Below are 19,200 nucleotides of genomic sequence, written 5' to 3'. Positions count from 1 at the left end.
GTGCCAACTGGATTAACAAGTAGTACATCCTTGCAGATATTTCAGTAACATCCTGGAGCACAAAATAACAATCTAAACTGCTACCTCAGTATGTGAGACATGCCATAGGATGGGATGTGGAACGTGACAAGAGGCTAGATTGTTCTAGTGAGATACTGACAAAAAGCAGACAGCAGAGTTCATGCTGGAAACTACCAGTACTTGCAGTCTTACTTTAGAAAATTCCTAACTATTCAACAGTGCACTCATATCCAGTAAAAAAAAATAAAATAAAATAATAATAAAAAAATTTACCACAGGCTACAGTTTTAAACTAAGTAAGTATCTTCTGATTTTATTTTTTTTTTGTGATGCACTGGAGTCATGAATTCAAATTCCTTGTGATCAACATAAGGGCAGAAAATGTGTCACTCGTAATATAACCTCAGTTTATCGGGGTCCACATAACTCCAGACTCAGCTGCAACGAACCACTTCAGCACCACTTTACGTGTCTCACCAAGGGCAAGGCAGGGCATACCCCGGGATGGCGGGGGGGGGGGGTTGAAGTAGCGGCGGTCACAGGCCTTAGCAGCAGCAGCAGGACCAGCACCCAGGTGTGCCTACTTCTTGCCAGCGGCACACGGAATCCCTTTAGCGCAAAGAATCAACTGGCAGAGTCCACGGACCCACGGCCCTGGCCCAGCCCTCCTTTCCCTGGCGGGCAGAACCGCTGCCGAAGGCATGTTGCGGCCCCGGGCTCGGTGCAGCACCGGCCTCCTCAGCCTCAGCCTCAGGCAGAGGAGCGGTGTGAGCGCGGGCGGGGCCGAGCCCCGGGCACCGGCGCGGTCACCGCGTCCCGGGGCGGAACGGGACCCACCTGCCCCCCACCCCGGCACCTCCCACCGCCCTCCCCGGGCCGCGGCCCCCGCGCCCGCTCCGTCCCGGGGCGAGGCTTCCTGCGCTCCCGGGAGCCGCCCCCGGGCTGCGGCCGCCGGGCGGGGTGAGGGGAGATCGCGCCTTATGCAACCGGCTCAGGGAGCGGCGGCCGCCGCCCCGCCGGCAGCAGCAGCTCGGCGCTGTCCGTGAGTGCCGGGGCGGAGGGGGAGAAGGGCTCCGGCCGCGGCAGTGCCCGGGCAGCGCAGGAGCTCCCGCCCCGCCTGCCCGCGCCGCTCCCCCGGGCCGTGCCCAGGTGCCGGCGGCTGAGGCGGGCGGGCGGCTCCGGGCGGCGGCCGCGCCGTGCCCGCCTCTGCCGGGGCTGAGGGAGGGCGGCGGTCGCCGTCGGAACTCGGCTCCCCCTGCCCCGAGCGGGTGTTGGCGCGGCTGGGGGAGGAGAGGGCGGGGAGAGCCTCAGCCCGTGCCGGCCCTCGCCTCCGCGCCCCGGCCGGCCGTGTGCCCGGCGGCCCGGCTGCGGGGAGATGCGTGCCTGGGACGACCTTTACCCGCTCCCAGTGCCGCCCTCCTGGGTGCCGGGGGCTGCCGTCGGGATTCTCTCCTTGCACTTCATCCAGAAACTCCTCTTCCCGTACTTCTGGGCCGACCTGAGGTACCTGCTCAAAGTGGTGACCTATGGGCTGAGAGTGGAGATGTACCGGCTGCAAGGGAGGGTTGTCACCGTCCTGGACAAGTTTGTGAAGCTGGCAGAGAAGCAGCCCCACAAGCCGTTCCTCATCTACGAAGGGACAGTTCACTCCTACCAGGATGTGGACCGGAGGAGTAACAGGATAGCACAGGTCTTCCTGCAGCACGAGACTCTGAAGAAGGGAGACACCGTGGCCTTGCTGATGGGCAACGAGCCGGACTTCATCCACGTGTGGTTCGGACTGGCCAAGCTGGGCTGTGTGGTGGCATTCCTCAACTTCAATGTCCGCCTCAGATCTCTCCTGCACTGTGTCAGTAGCTGTGAGCCCAAGATACTGGTTGTGGGAGCAGGTAGGGTGTATGCCTCATTCCTACATCCAAAGCTTTTAATGCCACGTCTCCTATGTATCTGTCTCTCCAGCTCCTTTATTGAAAACCTGATTTTCAGATGTTCACAGAATGAAAGAAACCCAGGGCTGGAAGGAGCTTCAAGAAATTTTCAAGTTTCAGCCTCTCAGGCAGAATCAAGCATATCCATGCCTTGGGGACACCCATTTAACCTTTTCTTAAAAAATGTGCATTACAGGAGAGTTTTCAACATCTAAGTACAGCCTGTTCCAAGTGTTTAATTGCTTAATTGTAGTTGCTTAGTGTGTCTCTAGAAATATTAAAATTAGCTATTATGAATAATTTTTCATTCCTCCTCAAACAGTCAGATTTAATCCTAGTTAGGTCCTGGAATTTATTCTCTTATACCATCTCCCCCGTCTTCCTGCTGATCAAAACCACTGCAAAACTAGAAGGTCTAAGCTCAGACTGTACAACCTCTGCTGTTCAACTGTTTGCAGAGGTATGATAGTTTTCCAGGAACTAAAGTTTTGAGAGTAGAGCACATAGAAGGTTGATTCATAATAACCAACTTACTGCTGGTGTTGGATTGTAGAAGAAATTACTGTGTTTGAATAGGGATAGAAGTGTGTGTTGTGTAGGTTTCCAGAGTATTACATTTTTATTAAATGCTTCAAAAGAATTTCAGATCTCAAGGTAGGCATACTGGGCATTATATGCTCAAATTTGGCTTCAGTTATAGAAATGTATGAACTTAAGACAGATCCAAAACATAAACTTACCACAGCGTTTATGATCAAGTGCAAGTGAGCCTGCAATGCTGAAAGATCACATAGAGCCTTGACATTTGGTTGGAGGAAAATATTTCCAAATATTTCATATTAATATTTTCCTGCCTCTCCAAAATCATTGTTTCAAGTCTTCTTTGCCTTATTCTGTTTTTCAACTTCTTGCCTTACTCCTGTTACATGGGTCATGGGATTTTGCATCCATGACAGCCAAATGGTGGAATTTCCTTCCATCTGTTCTCTGCTGCTACAAATATATGCTTTCAAAAATTCATTTAAGATTTTTCCCTTTCATGTTTTTAATTATAAATCTTATTATTCTGAATCTATATGATAGGCTGATTTAAAATGCTTGGTAATTAAAACAAGCTCTTGAAACAAAAATGAATTTAAATATAATCCCAACACATGATAACAAGGCTTCTGAAATGAAAGGTTTTTATTTTGCCCTCTTAATCAAAAAAAAATCAAACTTGTTTAGCTACCTCTCATGAATATGTGTTTTTGAGTGTATGGATTGAGGACTGGAATTAATGTTCAGGAACTTCTTGCTCATTGACTGTAGTGAAGGAAAAACTTTTGATCAAGGCTTATATCTAAGAGAAGTTTTTTATGTAAATGAGAGGTTACCTGATGAATGAAAGCACCATTTGCAAAGCAGGATCAGGACCTGTGTTTCTTCACTCTTAATTTGCTACCAGCAGCTGACAGTGAGAGCAACTGTGTCGAACGAGGTTGTTCTGGGAGTCTTCCTTTGCTCACAAAAAGAAAAGCTGTATGCAGACAGATAATAAAGCAGAGACACCAACAAATTACTCTTCTTGAGAACTTTGACACTCTTTTATTTGTATCTGTGAAAGAAGTTAAAGTTGCTAGGTCCTTGGTTATTGTCCACATCATATGGAAACCTCTCCAGAGGAGTCCAGGTTTAGCAACTTAAGGTTTATACACTGTCCAGTGACTTTGGGGATGAACTCACATCACTCTTGAAAGAAACATATCGTACCTAATTATTATAGATAATAATTTCCCACTAATGTTTATAAAAATTGCAGAGCAGCATTGAACATTGAGGTTACACAATCAGTTACGTAATTCTCAGAGGTCTATTCATGCCTCCAGTGTTAGTGTGTGTTTCAAGGGATTCTTCCTTATCAAAAGGCATGACTTTCTTGTGCATTTTGCCCTTGTGGCCCCATTTTCACAGGAATGTGGGTAGCTTGAACAAAATATTTACACTAAAACCAATCAACCTGTGGTCTAATATCTATCACTGCCATAGTCAGGCATCAATTTTGTCAACTAAGATTGTTTTTTAAATCAGACATTTTTATGTAATGGCAGTATTTCTGCACAGTGAAGTTCTAAATTTCAAAAATATGTAGGGTTTTCACCCTCCACAAACAGATACAGACCTCACTTAGCAATTCTATTTTTTGGAATAGTTACAAAACTATATTTTCAATATTATGGATGATTTTTGATCTTATGTATAGACTGCAGCACAGCAGAAATCATCCTCTTAACAATTTGACTGCTAACTGCTCAGCAAGATCAAATTTGCTCTAGAAATTCTTGTCTGTAATGGCACATTCAAATCTACTTAATATTCAGGTTCCATTTGTGCTGAGGGGAACCTTCCACCTTTGCCTGCTATCTGAAACAGTTCCCACAGACAACTGTTCTTTGCTAAATCTTCCCTGCTCAGAATGGTGATGTACCCTCCCTTGGTGTGAGATGATTGCACCTTGCAGCTTTCTTCAGCACCTCTTGTAATTTTCAAAAATGCTTTTATTTTTTTTACAAATGTGATATTTCTGTACAAATAGGCTGGATACTATTTATGGTGGCATTTTCTTCCGATGCCCTGGCCTGTTTTTCATGGTTGCCTCTTGCAAGGTCATTCTCTTTAACCAAATTTGTGCACTTCACTATTGCTATGTGCCTGCATATTTTTCAGGCATTCCAGTTTGGTAACCCCATCCAGTTAGTATCATCTTGTCTTTGCTTCAGCACTTGGAATCAGACTTTCTTCTGATTTGGTCTGACAATTTTCTGACATTTTGATTGCTGTTTCTATCTTTAGATGTGAGTGTTCCAGTAGTATTTGAGTTTTGTGGGTTTGATTTTGATTTAATGTATTCTGTGAACCCTGCAATTGAATGCTTTATTCTTAAGCCTCAGATATATTATAAAAACTTCAAAATTTCTGTCTTGTTGTTTCTTATATGAAATGGCTATCTCTAAAAGGCTGATTTTTTTCTATGACAGCAATATTCTTTTAATTAATTTAGCACAATCTAGTAAACTTTTTTTTCCTTCTCATCCAGCCTCTGACTAAAAAGTGAATACAGATCTTGTGATTTGCCAATATTTAGTCTTTCTGTTCCTTTCCATTATTTCCATTTGCCTTTGTGTCAGAGAGTTTTTTTCTTTAACTACTCTCCTTTGTCTGCTGTGTTCCCAGAGCATTTAGCTCTTGCTTTAATTTGTTACTAAACATTGTCAAACTCCGTTCCCAGAAACACTCTCTACCACCACTCCCATTCTGGGGAATGTTTCTTGAAAGAGATTGAGAAGCTGGACTTTAAAATGGCATTTTTAAATAAAACAGTAGTTAACTAACTTCAAAATAAATGAGGAACTTGTAAAAGAGAAAGAAACAAGCTGAATACTCCTCTCTTTACCAGCCAGCCAGCATTAGCTTACTCTAACAGAAATCTGACCTGTTCAAAAGGTATTTGTCCTTATTATGGTTGTTACCAGACCATGCCACCCTTAATTTTTTAAAAGCTGCTGCTTAAACAGAGGAGTAAGGTGCTGCTTAAAAAGAAGACACCTTCTGAGTCACTGGGTCCTTTCTGGGGACTATTTCTATTGATTGAAGTCTTGCTTGAAGAAGGAATTACATTGTGTCTTTTGTACCGTTGTCTTTACTGCAGAGTAACAGAAATACTATTAAACAACACTTACAATCTAGTGACCCATCAGAAATGCACAAGTGGAATTTATTTGCTAGCACTTTTCTAGCCTGTTCCTACTTGGAAGAGTTCAGCCTGGAGTAGGACACCCCACATCACCATCACGACTTCCTGTGCAAGGATTCAGCTGTTAAAGGATTGCATTCTAAACTCCATGAGATTGATTTGTATCAGTCCTGATAACAAAGGCTGTTTAGGGAGTGTACATGGACGTGGACACGTGTGGGCAGCGTGGTCTACGTGGGTCTGCTTTTGGTGGGGGGGGGGGACTGGACCAAGACGACCTCCAGAGGTACCTTCTATCCACAGCCATCCTGTGATTTTTGCAGTTCTGTACAGAAGCACATCTCCCAGCTGTACAGCATTTTCCTGGCCAGGATTCCTTACTCTTGAGGCACTAGCAGTGCTTTCTGCTGCGGCTGAACTAGGCAAAAGCACGCCTACATCCTCAAGAAAGAGACTAAACAAAATATTTTTTTGGTATTTGTAAGTTAAGGTCATATAGTGTTACATACAAGTAGAAGTATCACCTCTCATGTTAGTCACTGAGTGAAAAAAAGAATGGATTTCATCAAAGCCACCTTTTCTTATCTATATGAAATAAGAAACTATTAGGACCTAAGCATTTAGGACAAGGGAACTACAGAAGGCCTGTGGGAGACATGCTTACCCCCCTCTGTTAGACATCATATCTCTCTGATTACTTGTTCCTGGTTTATGTCTTGTCCCAGATGGTCTTTGAGCGGAAAAAATGGGCCAATTGTGATTCACAAGGTGTTTTATGTTTTATTACCTTTACTGCTTTCGGTGGCATTTCAAGATACCAACACTGATCCTGAGCCACAGCTGACTTTTCTGTTATTATGACTTTGTGAAAAGCTGTGCCGAGTGTAACAAGTCACTTGGGGGATCAAGTACAAGTAAAAATTATTTTCCAAGGCCGGACCGTGTGGGGAAGAGTTTGGACTTGCCACAGCTTCCTGAGCACATCAGCCAGGGCACACATCAAAGTTTTGTAAGAACCATTTCATCCAGCTTTCTTTCTGAGTAACTTTCTGTTCAGTACAAGTTGATCTCATAATCTGATGTATTCCTTTCATCAGTGTGGGACTGCGTCCTTGCCAAAAGCCTGCATTGTTTCTTTGCTAGAAAATAACATAAAAAACCTTTGTGCAACTTGAAGCCTAGGTTGCTAGTTGAAAACGTATTTTCCTTGCTTTCTCAAAAGATGTAACTGAGTTATGTATTCATGTGAGTAAAATGTAACAGTTTCTCAAACTTTTGTTGAATAATGAACTGCTTTAAAAGCAAGAGGAAAAGAAAAGCAAAAAAAGTGGAGAAGCATTCAAGATCAATTCCAGGTATTTTTGTCCCAGAGGAGCCAAATAATTAGCAAAGGGTGAATATTTGTAAACAAATATGTAACTAACACAGAGAGAACTTTACATGCTTCATATAAGCAGCCATTTCTTCCAAATCAAGTAACCCAAACCCTGAATATACTCTCATAGTATAAAAAGTAAACAAGTACTGGAGAGAAACCACAAGTTTAAATAGCTGGATTGCTTTACTGTAATTACTTTTGTATATGACAAAGTGCACATACCAGGTACTTCTAGAAATAATTGAATTATAGTTCTTCCAAGAGAGCTATTTCTTCCTGACAAGTGAACAGGACGATATGCAAAGACTGGAGAGATCTTCACAATGTCTGGCACAGAAGCTTTTTTGTGGAACTAAACACTCATGGAACAAAATGTTAGTTGACTATCATTAGAATTATTATTTGGAAATATGTTAGCACAACTGAGAGTTATCTTCAAACACCCCATTTCCTCTGTGTTCCAGAAGTAACTTTCAGCTTCTGGCACTTTGAATATAGCTGTTTTGAATTGCCTTTTTTATTCAGGATATAATTTATTGTTTCTGCTGTTCTCTGCTATCTACCAAGAAATTTCTTTCAAGGCAACATTCAGTTACAAGCTGTTCACATATTGTTCCACATACTAGATTCCTAAGCACAGAAGAAAAATCCTGCTGTGTAATCATTTAATAGTTCAATAGTAGTAAAAAAAATCAAAACCCTTGGGTTCTAGGAGTGAATGTTTAGAGAAAAAATAAGCAATGTGCATGTTTAATTTGAAGATTGATCTTAACTATTTTGGGTAAATATGTTTCAGTCTACTAAAAGAGAGCTGTGTCCTCATGTCATTCTTGAATCTTAAATTATCGTGTCTGTAGGGTTGCAATTAATAGTTGCCATCTTTCTCCCTTTGAACCAAGAAAACGAGGAAAAAGAAAAAGAAGGTCCTCTTCTTTTTGACAGACTTGCACTTCATGTTACTCAAATACAAAAAGAACTTGGTGCACATGTTATCTAGAACTTATTAGTACTAAAACATTGGAAAAGTTTTTGATTTCATGTCATGCAGCACTAAAAAAAATATTTTCTGTAGACAAGTTAGGAGTTGGTAGGTGATACATCTTTATCTTCACTTTCAAAAATGCTGAAAGCAAAACAATTAAGGAATTGAAAGAAGGAATGAATTTAGCCATCAAAAATAAGGAAATGCTGCAATGATCCCTTTGGTTTCTGTGGTACTTAAAAGGATGTTATTCACTGATGTTTGGTTTTTTTGGCTGTGTCTTTTGTGATTAAATGATAGGTGAAATTTCATTTACAAGTACACTTTAGTTAATGGAATAATTCTTCACGATGAGTTTTACTGGGCAGTTTTTCCTCAATATTTGTACATCACGTCTGTTACCTGGTAAGGACACTACACAGGATAAACAGCCAAGTCCAGTTCAAATAATTACAGAAAGCTGGAAGAGCTGAGAAGTTCTTAGCAGTCCTGAGCACCTTTGCTGGTATTGTAGCTGGAGCCAGTGCACTAATGAGGAATGACAGAGAATGCTGTATTCTTTTACTGTTTTTGAGAACAGAAATGGAGAGTTCAGCCACTTCTAACACTTGTGTTTCTTTTGCTAGGTTCTCAGCCTAACTTGCACCTACATAAACTATCCTAAATATATTTAAGAGACACATTAGAAGGTCATAAGTATATAGTTATTCTGTCACACTTAGTTTATGAATAGCTGTTTAGAAATAGTACTGTTGTATTTTCATATTTATTGGTTGAACAATATACTGTAATTCTATTATAAGACAACAAGACAGAATTAATATGCCAATGAACTTTGACATTCAGTACATCAGGTTTCCTGCAGTTAATACTATTGTCTTTAACATTATTTTTTATTCACATTTTTTCATTTCATTGCCATGTATAATAGAAGGAAACTGTGCTCCAATGATTCAAACAGGAGATCATCTGTATTTTAGACTTTTAAAATTATTTGTGTGATTCCTTCTTGAAGCCATTCTGCAGTACAAGGAAGTTAGAACATAAAAATTTTAATGTTGCACTGTGTCAGATCTATTTGTTCAACGTTCATAGGATGTTTAGAATGTTTAAAACCTGTCCTCTGTAGGCTTTAGGTTTGTAAGACATGTTTAGTTAATGATAGTAGGCTCTACCTTGTAATAGAAATACAGATTATTATGTTATTAATTAAAATATATACAGCAGTCTGCCATTAGGAAAGTAGTTCTCTGAAAGTTTAAATATCTTCAGTTATTCTGCTGTAAAATAGATGCATTCCATTTTTGGTATCCATATTTAATATTAGTGAAATGAACTTGGAGTTGACATCAGGCTTTCAAATGCTGGCACTGGCAATGCCACATTGTGAGACCTGTCAGCTTTATTTGTTTATTCATCTATAAAAACTGAGATAATAACACAAATTTATACCCACAGGAATATTTGCAAGATTAATTGGATTGACTGAGATGTATCAAGGCAGTTAAGTGTAAATGAGTTCTACTGAGAGCAGTGTTACTCCTACTCTTGCTATGTTTCCTGGATTAGTACTTTAAAGACTGTGCAGTCTTCTGAGAAAGTGACATTATAAAAATGCTTCAAAATATAAATAGCAGATGTATTAAGGATCTGTCTTTCTATATATTTCCTCTTTTTTTTTTAAATCTGGGAATCTCTCTCATTTCTTTCCTGGTAAGGCAACAAAATAAATCTTAGTTAGACTGCTGGTTTTATTTTATAAAGATAAGTGTGTATTCATATATAGATAAAGGCTAGTAGAAGGAGTGGCTTTCAGTAAATTAACATGATATTTTAAGAAAATAACATTGTCTGATGTGCCCAAAATCAAATTCATTAAGGTTTTTAAAACATTCAAAGTGCTACATAAATAGCCACATGGCTCTTTAGCACTGAATTAGCACTCTTTAGCACTCTATTAGTCTGAATAAGCCACGGGCCTGTATCATATTTCTATTCTGTGAAATTCAGGCATGATATAGTAAATTATGTTCGTAAACTAATTTGTAAATTAGTTTCTGTGTGTGTGTCATTTGTTTTCAAATTAGTCACTTCTGTCTGCACTTTTGAAAAAAAATAATGGGAGATTGCTGTTGATGGCATCCAAGGAAACCTGCACTGTAATTACCAGTTTGAATATAATTGCCTTGCATCTTTAATGGATTTCTTCATGGTTTATTTGAAGTTGAAGCTCAACCACACTTCATTCTGGTCTTAGCAATGACTGAGGGTTATCTAATATCATGTGGGAAGCAGGAGTTAGTAATCAAGGCTCACAATTTTGCCTTGAGGGCTAGTTGGCAATTAGACTATGTGGGGTCAGCAGTATTTTCAGCACATTATACCCTTTTTTCACTGCATTCTCATTCTAGTTCATAATTATTTTATTGCATCTGTTTATATCCATGGAGGTTACTTTAATTTCTCTTTCTACTACCAAAACTCTAAGGAAAAATACTTTTTTCTCTAGTTTTGTGAAGACATAATGTAAGTAAGATTATTTCATGTTGATTTTTAAGATTTGCTTGGGACACTGGAGGAAATTCTTCCTAACCTTCAAAAAGATGTCAGCGTCTGGATAATGACCAAAGACTCCACTCTTCCAAGTGTGCACACCCTTTTAGACAAAATAGAAGCTGCATCTGAAGACCCTGTTCCAGTTAATCAATGCTCTGCCAACAACCTCAAATCAGCTGTTTTGTATATATTTACTTCGGGAACAACAGGTACATGTCTGCTGAAAAGGTCTATGTTTTCCTTCAGCTTTCATCCAGAAACTTGATTTTTTTTTTGAAAGTGTATCTTTTAATAGCAGAATGTCATATTTCTCATCTAGAAGCTTTATTATAGAAAACAAGACTGTTTCTTGTCAGTAACTCTATTCAGTGGTGTATTTAGCCCTGCCTAGCCAAAACACCTAAGATTTTATCTAGGACTTTAAAAAACAATCTTGAAACAAGCAAAAAGACATTTGTTTTTCCTTCGTTAAGTCATGTCTTATGCAAGTCACTGTAGAGACAGAAAATAGGATTAAGTTATAGCCTTTTAGTTTAGAAACAGATGTCTGAATTTGTAACCAGTGCTCCAGCAGCTAAGAAGCTAAGACTTAAAAACACCTGATCACTGAAAAGCAGAGCGATGTTGTTAAGCTGGGCAGATAGACTTTCCCATTCAGTTGAACACAACAGTTTTAGCAACAAGAAGATTTTAAATGAATATGCGATTTATAGCTTGGTTCCTTCATACAAACAATAATTCAGTTTATTTGCTTTTTTTTGGGGAAAAAATAGTAAATAGGAACACCAGTCCAAAACAATATTAGGATGTTATAAATATTGTCAAGAGGTGAGGTTATGTTTGTAATACCACTAATATAAATACGGTTGAGCTTGCTGGTCAAAAGTAAGGAGTTAAAATTAGCTAAAAAATAATACAGAATTATCCAGGTAGTATGTTTTTGTTGTTAGGACTGCATTCAGAATATCTGTGTGAAGTCTCAAATTTCAGTTATGTAGGATTTAATATATTTTTGAATCCTTGTATGCATCACATTAATTTACATTGAATTTCTACTATGTACCATGTAACTAAACAGTAGCTTTGCTAGAATAGGTGAGAAAACTTTATGAACCATTAAATTTTTTTGAAAAATTGAACAGCTCTCACTGTTCATCATCAGCCTGACACAGCCTGAAATCTGTGAATGTGAGTAGCACAAGAAGCCTTTTCAGGAGAGTCTGCATGTTGCTGAACAAAAATGCTGGGCTGAAAACTCAAAAAGAAGAACCTAACTGGAGTGGACTTTTCACTGGATTTTTTTGTTTGTTTGTTTTTAATTCTACATAGTCTTAATAGAGTTCTAAAACAAATGGGAAGATATGGATGCACGATTCTTGGATAAGCACCCACTACTTCATGTAGATCCCATATCATTCTAATTTACCTTACAATCACTATGATTCGTGCCTGAACAAGATCTGGTGTGATGCCTCTTTATGTTAAAGGAAGTCCATATGCAGAGTAAATAGTTTTGCCACTTTGTTGGCCCTATATAATTCGATAGCAGACAAACCATGGAGTTTCTTTGTGTTTCCACCTGTTTGAATTGACTTGACATCCAACTAAATAGTAAACAGATGGGGTTACAAACTGGCTTATCTTTATGTGTAGAGAACAAACATGCAATACTGTATTAAACAGGCAGTTGTCTGTTCATGGCCTTCTAAACAGATGGCTGAAAATTTGGTTGCAGAACAAAGAATTGATTCTTTTATGATTTTAGAGACTTGAACACAGGAGAAAAAAACAACTGAGTTCTCTTTAAGAGAAATCTTATGCATTGTTTTGTGTTTTTATTACAGGTCTTCCAAAGGCTGCAGTCATCAGTCACATGCAGGTTCTTAAAGGAGCTGCTGGACTGTGGGCTTTTGGTGCTACTGCAGAAGACATAATTTATATTACTCTGCCTCTTTATCACAGTGCAGCATCTCTTCTTGGCATCGGTGGATGCATTGAACTGGGTACATCTTGTTTAATTTAATTGTGTTGTCAATATAAAATTAGTTAATATAAAAGTGTATAAAACCGCTTAGGTTCATTGCCACTAGGAAAACTGATGCTTTGCTGAAATTAAATGAATAGTCTTTTTTTTGGAATAGCTATATATTTATTTTGGGGAGAGGGAGAATGTTATAATAACAAAGGATCTCTACAAGAAGGTCTCTTCATGGAGAAGAACTAGTTAGAGTGATTTGTGTCATGAATGCTTATACTTTCTTTTATATTTTGGTAAAAATGAAGTTAAGGACATCTGCAATATTTTGACAGTGTGTACAGTGCATTGGTATCTGTACAGACTAAGCATTGTACAGTAGAATAGAAATAAAATGTATTTTTGTGAACTTAAAAACCTGACAAATACATTTTGAGTACACATTCATCTTTTCCATATACCATTAGATGAAGTATAACTCTTTTTCATTTAATTTGTGTACTGTTTTGTCATGGAGAATAAAGTACATGTTTTACTGAGACAATGTATCCTCAATGACTCTCTTATAAGAGATTTCTTTGGAACTTCATGGCAAGTATTTCTTGTTTCCTTATGCATCAAGGACAAGTCAGAGCAAAGGAAAGATCGTTGTAATATGGATTAACTCTGTCTGAATCTGCATTGCTGAATACTTTCTTTAAAAGTGAGGTTTCAGTGATATCCAAATGATTTGTTAATCAGGCTGAATTTTCTGAGTATTTTCAGTTAAACTCTTTTAAATAATGTTACAACACTGACAATGAGAAGCTCTCTTCTTGTGTTCAAGCTCTTGTCTATTTTGTTACTGTCTTAGCCAGGAGGCTGGTTTCCTTCTTTGTCTACCAGGTTTCAAATAAAACAGCTTAAGTACCACATAATTCTCTAAACAAGGCTGTTCGTAGTTCCTCCAATGTTCTATTTTGTAGAACCAGTGAACAGAACTACCACACAGAGAAATTGCTTCATTTCCTTTTCTACTGTTTCCATAAAGGTGCAACCTGTGTGTTGAAAAAGAAGTTTTCAGCCAGTCAGTTTTGGAGTGACTGCAGAAAGTACAACGTGACTGTCATCCAGTACATTGGAGAACTTTGCCGTTACCTTTGCAATCAGCCAGTGGTAAGTGAAATCAAAGTGATGGCTATTTGTCTGTAAGTGATATGTACATTTATCGTTCTTCATGTGGGTATGTTAAAAGGGGAACAAAATTGTATTGGAAATGTCCCTCTGCCCTTCTTTTTGTGTGATGTTCTTCAAAAATTTGGGGATCTGTAGGGGGCTTAATAAAAATAATGGCTTGAATCACGAAGATTTACTAAAAGAAAAGATTTTGAGATTAAAAACTGATTCAGTATCATTTGGGGAAAAAATATTATTTTACAGAGTTTCACAAGGTAAGTTCAGAAAACCAGGATTACTGTCCAGTGTCTTTTCTGAAACTTTGTTTCTTGGCACCTGAGTGTATCAGAGGTCTCACATTTTGCAGTTCATGTTTTAGCACTGTGGAATGTGCATGTTTTGAGACTGTCTAAATCATATTTTAAAATTTGGAAGGGACTTGGTCTAGGTTAGCAGCTTTTGGTTCCAATGCAAAAATGTTTGCCTTTTGTTCCAGTGAGAAAGCTATTCTAGACAGCAAATCCAGTTTTGTTACAGTGACATTCCTCCCTGAAATACTTCTTTTCCCTTGGCAGTTAGTGGTGTGATGGTTTACTGACATGATACCAAGTACAAAGTGTGCTGAACCTGTTGCAATTACCACGTAGAGCTGACTCAGGCTAACTGAATTAGCTTTTGATCTGGCTATTTTCTGGTATATTTCTGTACCTACTGGTTGATGATAGAGAGAGCCCAAGATGTTTAGGCTAAACCAAATGCCGAAAATTTGTTGGGATTAACTCAAGATATACAGAAAAATATAGATGGAATGAATATAACTTGTTGCGTAGCAAATCCAACTGGCTTTCTATCCTAAGTGTGTCAAAATGAATATGCAAAAAACATTAATCATCCAGTATAAACTAAAATTCCTCTTGCTGGCAACTTCCATCCATTTATGAACTGTGGGTTGTCCTGTTGTTTTTCAGTAATAAATCCCAAATGTTACCTCTTACATTATCCTACCGAGTTAAACATTTTAATAAATTACTTTACCCAATTATTATTTAAATAGATTTTATTTTGAATATTAAGTAAAAATAAATAACACCCTACAAATGCCTGTAGAACATTGAGCAAAAGGAACCGTGTCCTCTTAATTTAACCAAATGTTTAAGAGAACATAAAGCAATTTATGAAAATGTACAGAAGTTAGATGCAATGCAGCTGTTACCTCATTGATCAGCCTCCCTTTGCCTCTACCCTGATTTCATTTTGTTATTTCAAAAAAAAAATAATCAGTCATTTATTTCCTTTTCAGTGAATTTTATTAAAGTGACTCATGTCTTAGGAAAACGCGCCAGTAATTCAAATTACTTAATCTGAAAATTATTTTCTAATCCAAGCCCTCATTTTACAGTTTTCCAGAATAACATCCTCCTTAAGCAGTATTCTAAAATAAGAGAATGCAAATCAGTCTTGTTTTCCAGTAGAATAATAATTTGCATTAATATTTCAAGTTGCTGACCAAAGAATGGAAAAGGTCATTGGATTTCTTTTCCCTCTGGAAATTTTTCAGAAGAATGTTTAAGCAATGTAGGAGTGGGTCATAGACCCTACTGCACTGTACACACATGCCTCAGTGAAGTGGAAGTTCTTGAATTAAAGAGAGCATGGCTAATGTCTCAGTGACCACCACTGACTGCAATGGAAAACCAGGATAGTAATACCTTTCACTCTCTGGGTTTTTTTTGTTGTTGTTGTTGTGGGTTTTTTTTGTTATGCTGTGGTTTTGGTTTTTTTTGTGGTGGCTTTTTATTATTATTGTTATTATTATTTTATTATTTTATTTTATTTTTATTTGTTTTGGTTTTGAAGTTTATAGGAAAATAAACAAAAAATTACAGAATAACAAAAAATCAAGTTAAAGACCATAAGGAAAATCAAGACATATGAGAGATATGTGTTTTTGTTTTTGCACTCCTATTTATCCAGTTCAGTATCTTAAAGCAAGAATGATAGATTAATATACTTCATTTCTGAAACAAACTCTCTCGTTTTTAAATCCTTACCAAGCCATCGTGAAGTTAAAGCAGTTTTAAGTTTTTCCAATAAAGTTATTTATACCATCATTAACTATTTATATACTACATACTGTGGTTATACAGTCCTTAACTCTCTATTAACTATATAACTATTATATTTGTTATTTTATGTGCATACTTCCTAGGAGCTGGCATGTCCAAACTCTTTCTTCTGTGAGGCTACAGGTTTGGTTTTTTTTTTGGTTTGCTAGCTTGCTAAACCTTCTCAAGAAAAATTAAAATTATAAAATGAATCCGTTTAAGAGCTAGATACTTGAAGATTCATGACTGGGCTTCACGAACGAAGATTTGGGATACTTGAAGAAAAATAGTAAGTATTTGCCATGGTAAAACCGGAAGAGAAGTATGTTCGCTCAAATAAGCAGAAGGTTGTAAAATATGTTTGTGCAATCCATTCTTAGTTTTCAAGTAGGTAAAATAATTTGCCAAGTTGGATTCTCTCTTTAAGTCTCATTAATGTAGAAGTACTGTATAGGCTAGCAGCATGAGAAAGATATGACAAGTACAAGTTCCAAAGTTCTGTGAAAATGTGGGCAACGTTCTCACGGTTAGAGCACTATAAAGCCCTTCTAATCAACATAGATTAAACCATAGCAATTACCCTATGTTCCTTATTTGGTTTTTTAACACTAAACTTGAAATAAATAGTATATTTCTTACAGCTGGAGTCCAGACTGTGGCTTCTTATTTCGTAGATTTTGAATTAAACTTTGGGCAAGTCTGTGTGGTAGCATATAGACTCCTGGCTGAGCTTCGTTATTGGTTTTGTCTTGTTTGATCATTCTGCCTCCCACTCACATCTGCAACAGCTCTTGAACACTCTTGCAGTAGAATTTTTCTGAAGCTGTTCTGCATGCAGTTTGGTTTAGTAATCTGATGTCTGGAAAGAACATTTGTTAGAAAAGGAAGTTGTCTTTCTTCTTTAAGTACAAGTACAAAGACATTGCATTATATGACCTTTATAGATTTTTCTGGGCTCCTAAGTGAGTAATCCTCATGCCTGCCCTCATCCAAACTCTTCTGCAGTATTTTGGTCATAGTGAAAGTACAAGAACCAGCATTGATGGCTAATAGCCATAAGTAGCTACAAAATGAGTCCTGCTCTAAGATACTAGCATGACTACTCCAGTGAAAAAGAATATTCAGAAAATGAATAACTTGGTCTTGCTGGATGACATTGCTCAAAGTCTCTATTAAAAATGATTAAAAAAATTACAGAAGTATGGCATAGCAGAGCTCCCTATATCCTCTCTCAGCAAAAGCCTTGGAAATACTTCTCTACTACTCTGTGGATATATTTTCCTCAGAGGCTTGCACCTAATTTAAAATTTAACATTTCAAGTGTAAACAAAATCTTCTAAAGGCACTTGCAGATATATTTCATGTCACGATCTATTTAAATAATGCATTACATCCTGAAGCTTTTGGACAGATAGAAATGGTAATTCAGCATCTCTTTCCTTCTTTTCTGGGTTAACTCTCTATTTAAAACCGGAGTGTGCTTCTCCTTGTATACAAAGTCCGTTTCACAAATAATTATATCATTGCTTAGAATTTCCCACCCAGCATCCGTCCTGCTTTACGTCCACTTGGAACTGAGCCAGTGTTATCCTTCGTCATCAGTAACATTTTCTATTTCCCTGGGGTAACCTTGAGTGTATAAAACTGCATATATCAGCTTTCAGACTAAGTTTTGATAAGCTGAAGCAAGGCAGTCTCTCTACTAGATACAGTTCAGCCAAGGGTTCTTTGGATGGGATTAAGCTCTCTGAAGTGACTTTAGAAAAGATGCTTAAGGATTTATTTTGTTAAAACTCTTCTGTGTTAGAACAATAGTAATTCCCAGGGAATTACTACGAGGAACGCAGTGCTACCGGGATAAGGAAACAGAATGAACATTTGTTTTCCTGCAGTTGACTCAAGTGCTGTGGGAAGGAGTGTAAGAATGGGGTTTATGCATGTTGGATAGCACTGCCTGTCACCCAGAAACAGGCTTCTTTGAAGGAAGGATATTTGACAGTCACGTATACAAGGAAAAATTAGTTCGCCTGCGCTTCTCTACAATGGAGGTTTGACTTGAAATCGCATTTTATTCCCCATTAAAGTTTAGCTCAAATTATGTTCAATACTGGAAATCATTCTTTATGATATCCTTAAAATATAGACTGGAAATTTGTCAACACCATTGCAGGTTTTCAGCATAAACATTTTATTGAATATCCCAAACCAGTAATGTTACACATTTACAGACAACCACATTTGTATCTTCCATTAATAATCTCTACATGTCATTACAATTTAATTTACTGGGGGGAATTTTGCAATTTATTTATTCGTCTAGTAAACTGTCCCTTAAAAAAATTAGCAACCATTTGCATATGTTGTAAACAGACATAATTCTTAATCCAAGTTGTTACAGAATTAACAGTGCCTTAAATGAGAATTGAACACTGTTTGTACATTCTGTCAGAGAAAACGGAACTTTTAAATTAAGAGCATATTCAGCACATCCGAAATTGAAGCTTAGAAATGGACCCGAGATTTGGAAACTTGCATTTACTTCAATCCAGACTACATCAGTTGATCAATTGATCTTATAAAACCAACAAACTTCGTCTGTGCTTTCAGCCTTAACTACAACAACAGCATTGTTTTTTAAAAGTGGCTTTAAAAAGAGATTATAAACCTGCCTAGTTTGACTACTCCCTAGTGATACTTAAATGTACTGGCATACTTCTCTTGGACTCCATCCACATGATGACCCTGTGTCTGTTTTCTCATTCTTCTCCCTAATAATGGTAAAGGTTTTCAGATGTTTTTTGTGAAAAAGTCTTCTGTAATGTTTGTAGAGTTTCTTTGGCCTTAGGAAGCATTAGTTTTTCCTATCCAAAACACCCCTGAAGGCTAGATGCAATGTCAACTACTGGTTGTAGCATGGTGGCTCAAGACTTTCCTGAGTCTTTAAGACTCTTTGGTCACACAACTTTGACCAATTTCCTTCCTTCCACCTTCCAGTTTTTCCTAGATACTCATCTTTTGGGTTAAACTAGGGGTGTCATGCAGAAAATGTCCTGGTAATCACAACCATACTTCAACAAAGGGAAGCTTCATATTGCTCACAGAATACTGTGTGCAATATGACATGCAAGAAATAATCAGCGCACGCTTTAGTTCTCTGAATTGACCTTTGAAAAGTTTTGTGTAATTTGTTTTGACTAGTGTGCTCCAGGGACAATAACCAAAAGTACAAAAATCTACTTCATATTAATGGGTGGAACACAAGACAAAGGTGACTTTTTTTTGTTGGTAGATATTTTCTGAGGAAATGGAAGCTAAATAAAACCTTTCTATGAGAAGAGCTAAAGGAAGAAAGCTTCTTTTAGAGTCT

At 38.0% G+C, this 19,200-nt stretch overlaps 1 protein-coding gene across 1 annotated transcript in view; it reads left to right on the top strand.

The window, feature by feature from the left end:
- Nucleotides 1-895: 895 nt before the first annotated feature.
- The window catches only part of SLC27A6 (solute carrier family 27 member 6), a 38,106-nt gene continuing 19,801 nt past the window's right edge, over nucleotides 896-19,200 (top strand). The window contains exons 1-4 of the mRNA XM_027714437.2: nucleotides 896-1,910; nucleotides 10,601-10,807; nucleotides 12,443-12,601; nucleotides 13,604-13,728. Of these exons, the coding sequence (XP_027570238.1) occupies nucleotides 1,397-1,910; nucleotides 10,601-10,807; nucleotides 12,443-12,601; nucleotides 13,604-13,728 (1,005 nt within the window). The 5' untranslated portion in view covers nucleotides 896-1,396. The remainder of the gene's footprint in view (nucleotides 1,911-10,600; nucleotides 10,808-12,442; nucleotides 12,602-13,603; nucleotides 13,729-19,200) is intronic.

Source organism: Pipra filicauda, unplaced genomic scaffold (assembly GCF_003945595.2).
Source record: "Pipra filicauda isolate LSUMZ 115617 unplaced genomic scaffold, ASM394559v2 scaffold441_size551697_pilon, whole genome shotgun sequence".
NCBI classification, from domain to species: Eukaryota; Metazoa; Chordata; class Aves; order Passeriformes; family Pipridae; genus Pipra; species Pipra filicauda.
The sequence above is the reverse complement of the archived record's forward strand: the minus strand, read 5'-3'. Positions and strand labels throughout refer to the sequence as shown.